This window comes from Urocitellus parryii, chromosome 11 (assembly GCF_045843805.1).
Source record: "Urocitellus parryii isolate mUroPar1 chromosome 11, mUroPar1.hap1, whole genome shotgun sequence".
Lineage (NCBI taxonomy): Eukaryota > Metazoa > Chordata > Mammalia > Rodentia > Sciuridae > Urocitellus > Urocitellus parryii.
Window position 1 is genome coordinate 10,074,492 of NC_135541.1, and position 13,593 is coordinate 10,088,084.

Genomic DNA, 13,593 nt, shown 5'->3' on the forward strand with positions numbered 1-13,593 from the left:
ATACATCATATTACACGGTTTGATTCAAGTGGATTATGAACTCCCGCTTTTACCCCGTATACAAATTGCTGTATCACATCAGTTACCCTTCCATTGATTGACATATTGCCTTTCTAGTGTCTGATGTATTCTGCTGTCTGTCCTATTGTCTACTATCCCCCCTCCCCTCCCCTCCCCTCCCCTCCCCTCCCCTTTTCTCTCTCTACCCCTTCTACTGTAAATCATGTCTTCCATTTGTATTCTCTTGACTTACCCCTCCTTACCTCTTATATGACATTTTGTATAACCCTGAGGATCGCCTTCCATTTCCATGCAATTTCCCTTCTCACTCCCTTTCCCTCCCACCTCTCATCCCTGTTTACTGTAAATATTCTTCTCAAGCTCTTCGTCCCTACCCTGTCCTTGTTTACACCCCTTATATCAAAGGAGTCATTTGGTATTTGTTTTTTAAAGATTGACTAGCTTCACTTAGCATAATCTGCTCTAATGCCATCCATTTCCCTCCAAATTCTATAATTTTGTCATTTTTTAATGCAGAGTAATACTCCATAGTGTATAAATGCCACATTTTTTTTATCCATTCATCTATTGAGGGGCCCTTTTAATTTTCTTGAGACAAGGTCTCACTACTTAGGCTCTTGCTAAGTTGTAAAGGCTGGCCTCAAACTTGCCATTCTCCTGTCTCAGCCTCCCAAGTAGCTGGGATTACAGGTGTGCACGCCGTGCCGGCTCTTTCCTCTCTTTTTGGAGGCTGGGAAGGGAGCACATGGCCTCGTTCTCTCTGGACCAGCTCCACCCCCGATGGCGCTTGCACTCCATAGCCGGGGCTGCAGCTTGAAGAGCCAGACTCTTCACCTTACTCTTTTGTTTTTTGTAGTTATACATGGACACAATATCTTTATTTTGTTTATTCATTTTTTTTAAATATATTTTTTAGTTGTTTTTTTTAAGAATTTTTTTTTTTTAATATTTATTTTTTAGTTCTCGGCGGACACAACATCTTTGTTGGTATGTGGTGCTGAGGATCAAACCCGGGCTGCACGCATGCCAGGCGAGCGCGCTACCGCTCGAGCCACATCCCCAGCCCTAGTTGTTTTTTTTTAAACAATGTGATTTTTTTTTTTTAATATTTATTTTTAGTTTTCGGCAGACACAACATCTTTGTTTGTATGTGGTGCTGAGGATCGAACCCGGGCCTCACGCATGCCAGGCGAGCGCGCTACCGCCTGAGCCACATCCCCCAACCCCTTTTTTAGTTGTTGATGGACTTTTTTTTTTTTTTTTTTTTTTTTTTTTTTTAGTTTTTTAGTTTTCGGCGGACACAACATTTTTGTTTGTATGTGGTACCGAGGATCTAACCCGGGCCGCACACATGCCAGGCGAGCGCGCTACCGCTTGAGCCACATCCCCAGCCCTGTTGATGGACTTTATTGTCTTTATTTTTATGTGGTGCTGAAGATCAAACCCAGTGCCTCATGCATACTAGGCAAGCGCACTACCACTGAGCCCCAGCCCCAGCCCCTTTGTTGATTCATTTTTTTGTGGTGCTGCAGATCGGCCCACTGAGCCCAGCCCCTGCCCTTCACCTTACTCTTCTTAGCAGCTCATCTCTGCATTCACTTGTCAGGCTCCCTGATTTCCCAAAGGAGAAAGAGCCCGGGGCGGGGGTGTCAGACCCGAGTCTCCCTGCCTGGACTCTGGCGTTTTCTGATCACCTGACCTCCCACCCCACGTCCTCTCCACTCTCCCCAGGATGCCCCCTACTTGGACCTGGCCCCCTACATGCCTGACTACTATAAACCTCAGTACCTGCTGGACTTTGAAGACCGCCTTCCCAGCTCCGTGCATGGCTCGGACAGCCTGTCCCTCAACTCCTTCAATTCTGTCACCTCCACCAACCTGGAGTGGGATGACAGTGCCATCGCCCCGTCCAGTGAGGGTGAGTGGCCCTGGGCAGAAGGGGACTATGCCTCTGCCCCAGATGGACTGGAGCCGTGTGAGCCTGGCTGGTGACATCTCTCTTGGTGGTTTGATTCAGTGGTTGAGACTTGCAGTCCAGCAAAGCCTGTGGTGGCTGAAGAATGGATTTCAGGCACAAAGAGCCAAAACAAGATTTTATGAGTGTTAGACACATTTCCAGAAGCTCCTGTCGCAGTCCCAGGGCAGGTTTCTGAGCGAGGAGGGTTAGCTGCGGTGTGTCCTGGCGACGCCTGCCTCCCGTGGCGGGGCGAGTGCTGCCGCCCTGGGGAGGTTGCCCACACAGGGTCCTGGGCAGGACGGGCGGAGCCATCTCTGGAAGGAGGAGAGAACCAGCAGGTCAGACGTGCAGGGACGCTGGCCAGGTCCCTGTGTGTGCCCAAGTCCACTGAGCTCCCCCTACACTGCTGCTGTGTGAGGGCCGGGTGCACCGTGGGTGCAGAGACCGAGAGGCGCCTTTGGTCATTCTGTTTTAATCCAACACCCCATAGAACAACCTGGTTTTTCTCAAACCTTAGGGCTTGGTGTTCACTTGGAGTCTGTGGGGCCGTAGTCCCTTCACTCCAGGGAAGGGGATTCCCTCGGCCTCCTTAGAACTGCCTCAGCACAGGGCCTTGACCCTCCCCTTTCTTTACTTCTGCTGTGCCACGGGTCATTGTCCCGGCTGGGGCACGGCTTGCACTCTCCTGTGCCAGGGGAAGGCTCCAGCTGCTCTGCTGGCCGCATGGGCCGCCTCAGGAGCAGTCAGGGCACGGCCTTGGAGAAGCCGCCAGACCCCCACGAGCTGCCTCATCCTGGCAGCTTGTAGAGTAGACGCAGGCACTGGGGGGGGGGGAGGCTAGGCAGAGGGCCCCCCGGCTCGTCTCTGCCAGAGCAGGTTCTGGGTGTGGAAAGGAATGGCCCCCAGAGGCCCCACAGCTGGCCAGAGGCTCCTGGCCAGGAGCTGGGCTTCCGGACTCCTGGTTAGGGAAGAGGTAGGGAGCTCCCTCTCCTGTTTCCCCCCATGACGCCTCGTGACCCCCCTCGACTCCTGTGTTTCTAATCTTCAGTTTTGTCCCCTCGTTTTTGTAGATTATGATTTTGGAGATGTGTTTCCAGCAGTGCCGTCTGTACCCAGCACAGACTGGGAAGGTGGGACAGTCCGCTGTGACCCTCTTTTCCTGTTGTGCGATGTTTCCATGCCAAGCTTGCTGCATGTTCAAGATCAGCTCCTTATTACTGACGATAATCCCTGATCGTAACAAAGCCAGGCCTGGCCTTCTGTCGATGGAATTCTGCAGGAGAACTTGGCCTTAGCCCAGGCGCACCCCTGCTCCCCAGGGAGCTCCTGCCTCTGCACAGGGGTCGGGGGTCACTAGTGATTGTTCGGGACTCCTAGATCCGCCTTCCTGATTCCAGGGGCAGTTGGGGTACAGAGGGAGTGGCTCATTTGTGGGGCCTAGTGGCCTGACCCAGTGAGCAGAGGCTGTTCTGGAGAATGAGGCCCTTAAACCTGTGGGCTGTGAGCTCCCTGGACTAGATGAGGGTCTGGGAGAGGGTTTGGCCATGGCGGTCCACTCCTGATGGCGCCTTGAAGACTTGGACTGAGGTCCAAGTCAGGGAGTTGCCCAGGCAGAGTTGAAACGGCCTCCAGGAGGTTCTCTTAGGAGTTTTAAGTCAGATAAAAATAAAATCCACCAACCCTCCCACCCTATCTGCTGGGTAGCGGCAGCATGTGGGCACCTCTCTGCCTGCCACCTGCTGCTGGGCTTACATAAATTCATAAAGCAGCTGCCCAGGTTGCTGTGATACTCCGAGCAGAGCTGGTGTTTCTGATAGGTCAATGTGTCCTCCTTACATCTCGGGCCATCTCAGACCCTCTTCCTGAAGGGCTTGCTGCCGGGAGCCAGAGGGTGGTCCCATCCCAAGGATGAGGAGCAGGGGTTCCCCTACATTAAAGACATGATCTCCGAGTAATGGGTGACAGAAGATCTTTCCCAAGTAATTTTAGTATGAAATAGATTAACTTTGAAGGAAATAGGATACAGCATTGGGAAAAATAAATCATGTCTCTTGGCCAAGTGAGTGGTTCTAGTTTAATCAGCCTGAACCCAGAATTCCATCAGGACTTGGTCCACCTCTCAGCCTGTCTACTGCACACGTGCCGGGCGTTGGTTTTCCCTCTGACTCTAACAACTAACCCTTCCTGACGTGCCTGTTACACCATTTGACAAGCAGGGCCTGACCGTCCTCTGTAGCCCTTCAGAGCTCCCTGGGGCCTGAGGACCAATTGCCCAGATGCAGTGCTTACTCAGGCCCAGGGCAGGGGGAGATGTGTCTCCACTGACCGTAACTTCCTGCTTTCCAAAGCTCCTTGAGCACTGAAGAGTTCCCGAGCATGCTGGGGCACTCGCCTAGGGAGGGTCTGTCTTCCCCAGGGGCCTGGAGGAGAGCTGGACTTAGGGGCACCTCAAAATTCAGGGCCCTGGGGGCTGGAGTTGTGGTTCGGGGGTAGAGCTCTTGCCTAGCATGTGAGAGTTGCTGGGTTCGATCTCAGCACCGCATACAAATAAGTGAATAAAATAAAGGTCCATCAACTTTAAAAAAAAAAAAAAAATTCAGGGCCCTGGGTGGGATGGGGGTGGCCATTTCAAGCTCTTCTGGCTTCTTTTTTTTTTTTTTTTTTTTGTATTAGGGACCCAGGGGCATTCCACTGCTGAGCTGCATCCCAGCCCTTTTTAATTTTTAGTGAGACAGGGTCTACTAAGTTGCTGAAGAGAGCCTCAAACTTGTGATCCTCCTGTCTCAGCCTCCTAAGTCTCTGAGATTATAGGCATGAGCCACCACGCTCAGTGGTCTTTGGCTTCTTTGCAGGGCTGGTGGCATCTCGCCCTGCTGCCCAACACTTCAGGGTCTGCCCCCTTGCCTCTTAGAACCCCTCCCATGGGCAGCTCACATGGCGAGGACAGCATAGGGCTGGACGCCGAGCAGGGGACGGCTCTGGAGTCAGGGCATGGTTTCCTAAAAGCCTCTGACAGCCAGCCCTAGAGTCCCAGGGATCTGATGAGAGCCTCGTGGGTCACTCTTGTTATCTGGCATAGCTGGAGATTACGCCAGCTCCCTCCTGATTCCTATAGCAAAAGATGGTGCTCTTTAAAAAAAAAAAAAAGGCTGATGCGCAGGCTCAGCAGGCAGCTGCCCATGGTTTCCAAGTTCCACTAAGAAGGTGCCGGCAGACTGGGCCCTGCCAGTGGGGCTAGGGGAGCGTGTTGGTCACCTCTCTTCTGGACAGATAATGGCCAGCAAGCTGTCCATATGCCAGCAAATGGGGCAGAAACAGCTGTGTCCCTGGCCGCTGACCTGCCCATGTGGTTGCACCATCTGGGCCTCAGTTCTCTGCTTGGCCAGCTCCTGTCTGCCACTGCAGCCTGGTGCTTGTCATGGCGGTGCCCCCTGCCTGTCCCAGTGACTTGAGGTGGCTGAAGGGGGTCGGGGGAGGTTGCTTAGGCCAGCGCTGGAGGGGCAGTGGGTGAGGGGGTGACCCCAATAGGACCCATGAGCAAGCTGAGGTTTGAATGGAACCGGGCTCTCAGCACCACCCTTAAAGGGGCGCCTGGCCTGTCCCCCGGGAGTGCTGATGGGTGCTGGGAAGAGAAGCCACACCCTCTGAAGGGCCTGCAAGGCATCTGGGCAGCGCCCCCCCCCCTCGCCTCGGGTCCTGTTTCCTGTCCGGCCCTCCCACTCTCCCCCTGCGCTCTGCCCACCAGGCCCCCTCTGGCTCCCCCGAGCCCCCCTGTCTTCTCCGGTGTCTTCCTCCACTCTCCTTGCTTCCTTTGTGTCTCTTGTCTGTGGCCTTCAGAGGACTTGGGCCTCCTTCAGCCCTGCGAGCGAGGAGTGGGCTACAGGAGGTGGCGGGCGCCTGTCCTCTGGCAGGAGCGCTCTTAGGTTCATCTAGGAGGTGTGTGGCCTGTCCCTCGTGGCTCCCTTGGAGGCAGCAAGGTCACCCTGCCCTTGGGCCTAGAAGCTGCTTCACCACTGACCTTAACAGGCCAGATCCTGAGGGTCCCGGGGTGGCGAGATGGCGGTCCCCCCAGGTTGTTCCTAGAGCACAAGTCCCATGACTTGTTGGGTTGGGGCTTCAGCTCTTTAAACAGGGCCACCCTGTCGGGCCTCCCTGGAGGAGTCACTCGCCTCCCCCTGAGTGGTTATCCTCCGGGGGTCTGATGGGCCGTCTCCTGTCTCCTTGTCCTCCCAGATGGAGACCTCACGGACACTGTCAGCGGCCCCCGCTCCACTGCTTCGGACCTGACCAGCAGCAAGGCGTCCACCAAGAGCCCCACCCAGCGCCACAACCCCTTCAACGAGGAGCAGGCGGAGACCGTGTCCTCCTCCGACACCACCCCTGTGCACACCAGCTCTCAGGAGAAGGGGGAGTCCCAGGCCCTGGGCCTCCTGGACGCCTGCACAGAGCTGGAGGTCATCAGGTCAGCAGGGAGGGGCCTGGGGAGTTTGCAAGTGTCCCCGCGTCTGTGTCCATTCCTGCCTCACCGTTGAGACCAGGGCGGGCGGGTGTCCCCTGATGGTGGCGGAGCCCCTTTCTGGAGGCTGAGAAGCAGCCCTGCCAGCCCCAGGCAGTCCTTGGAGCCAGAGGAGTCGGCAGCCTGTCCTCCTGCTGCCACCAGGACAAGGAGAGAGCGGTTTAAACAGCACCCTTTACTTCCCGAGGTTCTGGGGGCTCGGAGCGGGAGATCAGGGTGCGGCATGGGCTGTTCCCACGAGGGCCTCTTCCAAGTTCGATGACATCCACACCACTGTCTGCACAGGCAGAGCAGAGAAAGAGCTCTCTGGAGCTGCTCTTGTGTGGGCACAAGAGGGCTCCACCCTCGGGACTTCTCACCTCCAAAGGCCCCCACCTCCTGATCCCATCCCATGGGAATTATAGCTTCCACATGGAAGTTTGGAGGGAAACAAACACTGGAACCAGGGCACGGCCCAAGCCCTGGAGGTAGGTGGCCTGTACACTTAACAACCATGGCTGGCTTCTGAGGCCATGCCTAGGCTGCTGGGGCATTTTGTTTGGTCCATTCAAGATCAAAAAACAGCCGGGCGCAGTGGCACACACCTGCAACCCCAGTAGCTCAGGAGACTGAGGCAGGAGGATGGCGAGTTCAAGGGCAGCCTCAGCAACTGTGAGGCCCTAAGCAACCCAGTGAGACCCTGTCTCTAAATAAAATATAAAATAGGGCTGGGGATGTGGTTCAGTGGTTGAGTGCCCCTGAGTTCAATCCCAAGTACACACACACACTCACACACACACACACACACACAAAGATCAAAAAACACCTTCAGATTGGACTTCCTTTTGAGGAAGTTGTTAGAAGTCAGTGAGCCAGTTCAGAGACCTAGTCCAGCCTGGTTCATTGGAAGAAAAGTATCTTTGTCGTATGGACAGGTACATGGGGCAAGGGAGGAGGTCAGTGACAAGTTGGGGGCTCATCCAGAGCCTCAGCAGAGTGGGGGCTGTCTGACCCCCCTGGGCCCGGTCCTTAGAATTCTCCACTCTGAATGAGAAGAGAAGCCCCATATACTGGTCAGACATGCTGGCCTGAGGAAGGGACATTGCTCCCCAGGGCCTAGAGCCAGGAGGCCCAACCCACAGGCTGGTTTCAGAACAAAGCAGCTTAAGCTGGTCATGGTGGTGCACGCCTATAATCCCAGCAACTTGGGAGGCTGAGGCAGGAGGATTGCAAGGTCAAGGCTAGCCTCAGCCACTTAGCAAGACCCTGCCTCAAAATTCCAAAATTAAAAATAAAAAGGGCTGGGGATGTAGCTCAGTGGTAAAGTGCCCTGAGTTTAATCTCTAGTACCAAAGAAAAAGCAAAGCAAGCAGCTTAGCCACTCAGCCTCGGGGTGGCTTGGCCAGGCCCATTCCACTGACATGGAACCAGGGTGGGGCAGGACTTTATGCATAGAAACTGAGTATATTTCTCGGTGATTTATCCATGGTGACACCTAGTGGGTAGTGAGGTCAGCAGGGACCCATGCCTACATCCTAAGAGAAGGACCTGAGCCCAGGGGAGTGCTGGCCTGGCTGCCCACGGCCTGGCTTCATTCCCTAGGCGGTAAGACCAGCTTAATTTTATCAGCTGGAATTTGTAGGATCTGTTTAGGGAACCCCCTGGCTACTGCCACCTCTGCCTCCCTGTGCTGTCCCCAGCCCATGGCCCTCCCCTGCCTCTGCCAGCACCAGGGGCTACTTCAGGGCCCACACTGCCCAGACCAAGAGGCTCTGGTCTTGACCTTGGAGGGCATGTGCCCAGGCTGACCCTTCTGACCCAGGCTGGTTTCCCTTGGTCCCCAGCACTCGGGTATAAGTCCCTCCCCATTACTGCTGATCCAGGGTCACCAAGAAGAAGAAAACTGGCAAGAAGAAGAAAACCAGATCGGATGAGGAGGCGAGTCCGCTGCACCCCGCCTCCGGCCAACAGAAGTTCAGCACACAGGGCGAGGGCGCTGGCCGGATCTGCCCAGGCCTGGGGCAGGACGCCCAGGACCCCGGGGCCGCCCTCCAGGAGGAGGGAGAGGGGCCCAGCAGCGCAGCCGAGAGCAGCGAGCACTCGGAGTTTGGCCAGATGGGCTTGCTGATCCCTGAGATGAAGGACACCTCCATGGACTGCCTGGGACAGCCCCTGAGCAAGGTCATCGACCAGCTCCACGGGCAGTTGGACCCCAGCACCTGGTGTTCCCATGTCGAGCCCCCAGACCAGTCCTTTCGGACTGGCTCTCCCGGGGATGCCCCGGAGAAGCCGCCATTTGGCGACTTTAGTGAGGGGCTTCCGGCCCCCATGGACTTCTACCGCTTTACCGTTGAGAGTCCAAGCACTGCTACATCAGGTGGTGGCAACCATGACACTGCAGGGCCTGGCCAACCGCTGCATGTTCCTGGTGGCCCTGCGGCTGCTGGCCAAGAAGAAGAGGGAGGAAGAAAAGAGGGAGAGACTCCTGGGCCCCTAGAGGACACGCCACGGGAGGATCAGGAGCTGGAGACCCGGGAACCAGACACCCAGGTGCCCCTGGTCAGCAAGGAGCCTGTGCCCGAGCCCCAGCCCCAGCCTGAGCCTGGGACACAGGAGGCTCTTTGCCAGCTCAAGCGGGACCAGCCCAGCCCGTGCCTGAGCAGCGCTGAGGACTCTGGGGTAGATGAGGGCCAGGGGAGCCCTTCCGAGGTGACACACGCCTCTGAGTTCAGGTGAGGGACAGTTGTGGCTGGTAGGGGACCCCGCCAGTCCTTGACCAGTGAATTAAGTCCAGCTCCCGGAGGACCCAGCCCCGTGTGGGAGGTGGGAAGAGACGTGATCTCCCCACCCAGCCTGACCCTCGTCCTCCTGACACTTGTCCCTCTCACAGGGTGGACAACAATCACTTGCTCCTGCTGATGATCCACGTGTTTCGGGAAAACGAAGAGCAGCTCTTCAAAGTAAGTCTAGGGGACTCAGGAGCCAGCGAGACCCAGCAAGGGCCAGGCAGATGGCCTGAGCCTGCCCAGAAGGCGAGGATCCAGGCCTGCCCCTGACCTCTGTCTGCCTGGCCCCCAGATGATCCGGATGAGCACTGGGCACATGGAGGGCAACCTGCAGCTGCTGTTCGTGCTGCTCACGGACTGCTACGTCTACCTGCTCCGGAAAGGTGCCTGCCGCCCCAGACCGAGAGCGGGTTGAGGTTGAAACCCCTGTTCCCCAGCCGTCGCCCCCTCCAGTGGCATGTAGGAGTGGAAAGGCCTCCGAGGAGGGTGTGGCTGGCGGAGGTGGGCCTGACCCCGCCACTCGCACCCATGTCATTCTCTTGCTCCGTCACTTCAGGTTGCAGGGCAAGGAGGGGTCCTCTCTGCCAGGGGCCAGCCCTTAGAAAATGGGGCCAGGAAGGACAAGAGGCCAGAGGGGGTAATAGGCATTGGGGTCTCCTCTCTCAGGGGCCACAGAGAAGCCATACCTGGTGGAAGAGGCCGTTTCTTACAATGAACTTGACTATGTGTCGGTGAGTTCAGGCTCCGAGTTGGTGGACCGCCATAGGCGCAGGGCTTCCTGGGCCACCCACCCTGAGAGCCCAGAGCAGGGCCCGTCCCAAGGATGGGCACCAACCTGACTCTCAGAGAAGCTTCTGTACACGAGCTGGGGACGAGAGCTAAGCACGAGGCCTGGCTGCCCGCAGCTCCTGCGGGGCTCCGTCTGAAGGCCTCACTGGTGGCCACCCTGGGTGCTCCCTCCCTCCCTGCCCTTGCGAGGCTGCCTGGCCACACTGCCTCCTCCGCCAGGCAGCGGCCAAGCCCGTGTGGTTTCTGGCAGGTTGGCCTTGACCAGCAGACGGTGAGGCTGGTGTGCACCAATCGCAGGAAGCAGTTTCTGCTGGACACAGCTGACGTGGCCTTGGCTGAGTGAGTGTCGGCCCCGCCCCCGGGACGGAGAGCCAGCACCTGCCGTTGCGGGGCCCTGGCATGGGGTGGAGACATCAAAGTGAAAACAAGTGTGTCCTCTCCAGAGCCCACAGTCTGGTCAGAGAGGCAGGACAGTGGACAGTCACTGACCCACCACTCATGTGGCAGCCTCGGTGTTCTCAGTGCCTTGTGGCCTGCAGAGGGCAGAGGGACTGGCGTGAGCATCTGACGGGGAGGAAGGCGGGGCCCTGCTGGCCGGGGCCTGCCCGCCAGTACATGGAAGTCACAGGCATGAAGTCACGTCACGGCACCAACTCGAGGTCCCTCATTCAAGTCCTGCTGATAGCATCTCGGGTCTTCCTCCTCTGCCAAGATCCAAGGCCCCGGGCTGTTAGGAAAGGGTCAGGCCTTTTCTGGTCACTGTTGGATGAGCACAGACCCAGCCACATCATTGCCCCAAAAGGCCCTGGGCGCTGCATGGGCCAGGCCCCTCCCCCACATTTCTGTGACCCCTCCAGGTCAGGAGCTCTCAGGACGAAGCCTGTCCCCAGGCCTCTGACAACCCACTCCCTGTGCAGGTTCTTCTTGGCCTCTCTGAAGTCAGCCATGATCAAGGGCTGCCGGGAACCACCCTACCCCAGCATCTTGACCGATGCCACCATGGAGAAGCTAGCACTGGCCAAGTTCGTGGCCCAGGAGTCCAAGTGTGAGGTGAGTGGCTGGAGAGGATGCTCGTGTAGTCCACGAGGGGCCAGTGGTGGCCAGCCTTGGTGCTCGAGACACGTGAAGCAGGTGGTGCTTTGGCATCTCTTGGTCACTTCCTCCCCCTCCCCGTCCTGTGCCTCTCTCTCAGCGGGTACTCCTGACACTGTGCCATGGGTGAGCTCAGTCCTGGCCCAGCTACCTGCCTGGCCTTGCTCACTCTGTCCTCTGCCCCAACCCCAGGCATCCACTGTGACTGTGCACTTCTATGGGCTTGTGCACTGGGAGGACCCCGCGGATGAGTCTCTGGGCCCTGTCCCCTGCCGCTGCTCACCCCCTGAGGGTGCCATCACCAAAGAAGGCATGCTGCACTACAAGGCGGGCACCTCCTACCTGGGCAGGGAGCACTGGAAGACCTGCTTCGTAGTGCTCAGGTGGGAGCCCTGGGCTCTGCGCGCCGGCCCAGGCCAGGGCATCGGGCTGTCAGGTCCCCAGCAGGGACCCCTGCAGCAGTTCACTGGGGAGAGAGGTCTGAGGGAGGCGCCGCCCCTCTACAGGGCCCTGGGTGGACACGGTCCAGAGCTGTAGGGCTTCTCTATAAAGCCAGTGAGTGAGCTGGGCCCAGGAGTGCCCCATGCCTCAGCTGGGGACCAGGGCCAGCCACGGAGGGCCTGCCGCTGCCCAGGTCCACTGAGGCAGTGCTCTCCGCTGTCGCTCTCCGACTCCTTTCATCCTCCCTCCTGGAAAGCAGGCCTGGCTTCTTTGCCTTTGGGATTATGGCTAGTCTGGGGGCCCTGGGACATGGAGCCCGCCCCCTTTGGCCAGGCTCACGGCCACTGTGCGTGTCCCTGCAGCAATGGCATCCTCTACCAGTACCCTGACCGCACCGACGTCATTCCCCTGCTCTCCGTCAACATGGGGTGAGTGTCACTGCCTGAGGGCATCAAGGCTAAGCCTGGGACCTTCCCATTTCCCCTGTGAGGTGTCTGTCCTCAGCCCCGTCCAGCAGCTCTGACTGGTGCCCGGGGGTTTGCCCACTTTGAGGCTGAGGGCAACCCACAGGAGGCGGGGCAGAGACCGAGCGGTGCTGCCTCCTGGAGAGGGTGCGTCTGCAGGAGGAGCTGCAGCCTGGGGGGGACAGGCCCCCGGAGAGGGCGAGGGACGGCGAGCAGGGCAGCTTCGCCATGGGGAGCTCGGCTGACGGGTCCTCTCCCTCACCTGGCCGCATGTGGGTGTCCAGAAAGGACGGGCAATTCTGGGGATGCAAGGGTGGGGCTGTCAGCACCAGAGGGCCTGGGCAGCCTTCCCATGTATGTCCCCAGGGCCCCGCTCCTGCCGCCCGCCTCCTCGCCCCCAGTTCACCCTCCTCCTCTGGCCCAGGGGGGAGCAGTGCGGTGGCTGCCGGAGATCCAACACCACGGATCGGCCCCACGCCTTCCAGGTCATTCTCGCCGACCGGCCCTGCCTGGAGCTGAGCGCCGACAGCGAGGCCGAGATGGCCGGCTGGATGCAGCACCTCTGCCAGGCCGTGTCCAAGGGGGTGAGCGTCTCCCCCACCTCGCCTGCCTGACCACGCAGGACCCCAAGGGCCCATCCCCACACGCAACACCAGCCCTGGGCAGCCCGGGAGGACACAGCTGGGGAACCCAGGGGACATCTCAGGAACAGACCTGGAGCTCAGAGTCCCCTGTGGATTGGACTACCTGTCCCACCCTCCTCCCCACCCACACTCCTGAGGTGGGCAGAACCTGCTGGACCCTGCAGGGAGGGCAGAGAACCAGCCGGGCCTCTGGGCTGGGCACTCTGGACACGCAGCCGCCTCTCCACCTCTACCAATGCCTCAGGTCATCCCCCAGGGAGTCGCCCCCAGCCCCTGCATCCCCTGCTGCCTGGTGGTTGCCGAGGACCGCCTCTTCACGTGCCATGAGGATTGTCAAACCAGTTTCTTCCGCTCCCTGGGCACGGCCAGCCTGGCCGACATCAGCGCTGTCTCCACTGAGCCAGGCAAGGAGTACTGCGTCCTGGTAAGTGGGGCGGGCGGCGGGGAGGGGCCTGCCGGGGTGCGGCCAGGTGCTCACGCACGCTCTCCCTAGGAGTTCTCCCCGGAGGGCCCGCAGCCCCCCGCCCCCTGGGTCATCTACCTGAGCTGCACTTCTGAACTGGACCGGCTCCTGTCTGCACTGAGCTCCGGGTGGAGAGCCATCTACCAGGTACCCAGCTGCCCAGAAGCCCCGGCCACTCCCAGGGCCTCACCTTCCCTCCAGGATCCTGAGGACAGCAATGTACCAGCACTCTGGGACAGGGACAGGGACAGACACTTAGGGCCAGAGGGGCAGAGCCCTGGCTTCCAGTGAGGCTGGGGTGAAAGCTGAATGCGGGTCCAGGAGCTGCCTTTCCTAAGCCGGCTCCAGTCACAGTGCTCACGGAGGATCTGGAGCTGTGACAGGCTGGACACAGGAGGGGCAGGACCTCACCTGCCCTGCAGCTCACCCCAGAGTGAGAGG

The 13,593-nt window shown here is 58.6% G+C and overlaps 1 protein-coding gene across 2 annotated transcripts in view; it reads left to right on the forward strand.

Annotated features, from left to right (window-relative positions):
- The window catches only part of Plekhm2 (pleckstrin homology and RUN domain containing M2), a 36,657-nt gene that overhangs the window by 21,741 nt on the left and 1,323 nt on the right, over positions 1 to 13,593 (forward strand). For both annotated transcript variants that reach the window (XM_077791097.1, XM_026400769.2), the window contains 14 exons: positions 1,753 to 1,939; positions 3,049 to 3,108; positions 6,212 to 6,440; positions 8,357 to 9,205; positions 9,364 to 9,433; positions 9,552 to 9,642; positions 9,926 to 9,990; positions 10,299 to 10,387; positions 10,966 to 11,098; positions 11,333 to 11,523; positions 11,944 to 12,009; positions 12,470 to 12,629; positions 12,934 to 13,113; positions 13,183 to 13,299. In XM_077791097.1, coding sequence (XP_077647223.1) covers positions 1,753 to 1,939; positions 3,049 to 3,108; positions 6,212 to 6,440; positions 8,357 to 9,205; positions 9,364 to 9,433; positions 9,552 to 9,642; positions 9,926 to 9,990; positions 10,299 to 10,387; positions 10,966 to 11,098; positions 11,333 to 11,523; positions 11,944 to 12,009; positions 12,470 to 12,629; positions 12,934 to 13,113; positions 13,183 to 13,299 — 2,487 coding nt within the window. The remainder of the gene's footprint in view (positions 1 to 1,752; positions 1,940 to 3,048; positions 3,109 to 6,211; positions 6,441 to 8,356; positions 9,206 to 9,363; positions 9,434 to 9,551; positions 9,643 to 9,925; positions 9,991 to 10,298; positions 10,388 to 10,965; positions 11,099 to 11,332; positions 11,524 to 11,943; positions 12,010 to 12,469; positions 12,630 to 12,933; positions 13,114 to 13,182; positions 13,300 to 13,593) is intronic.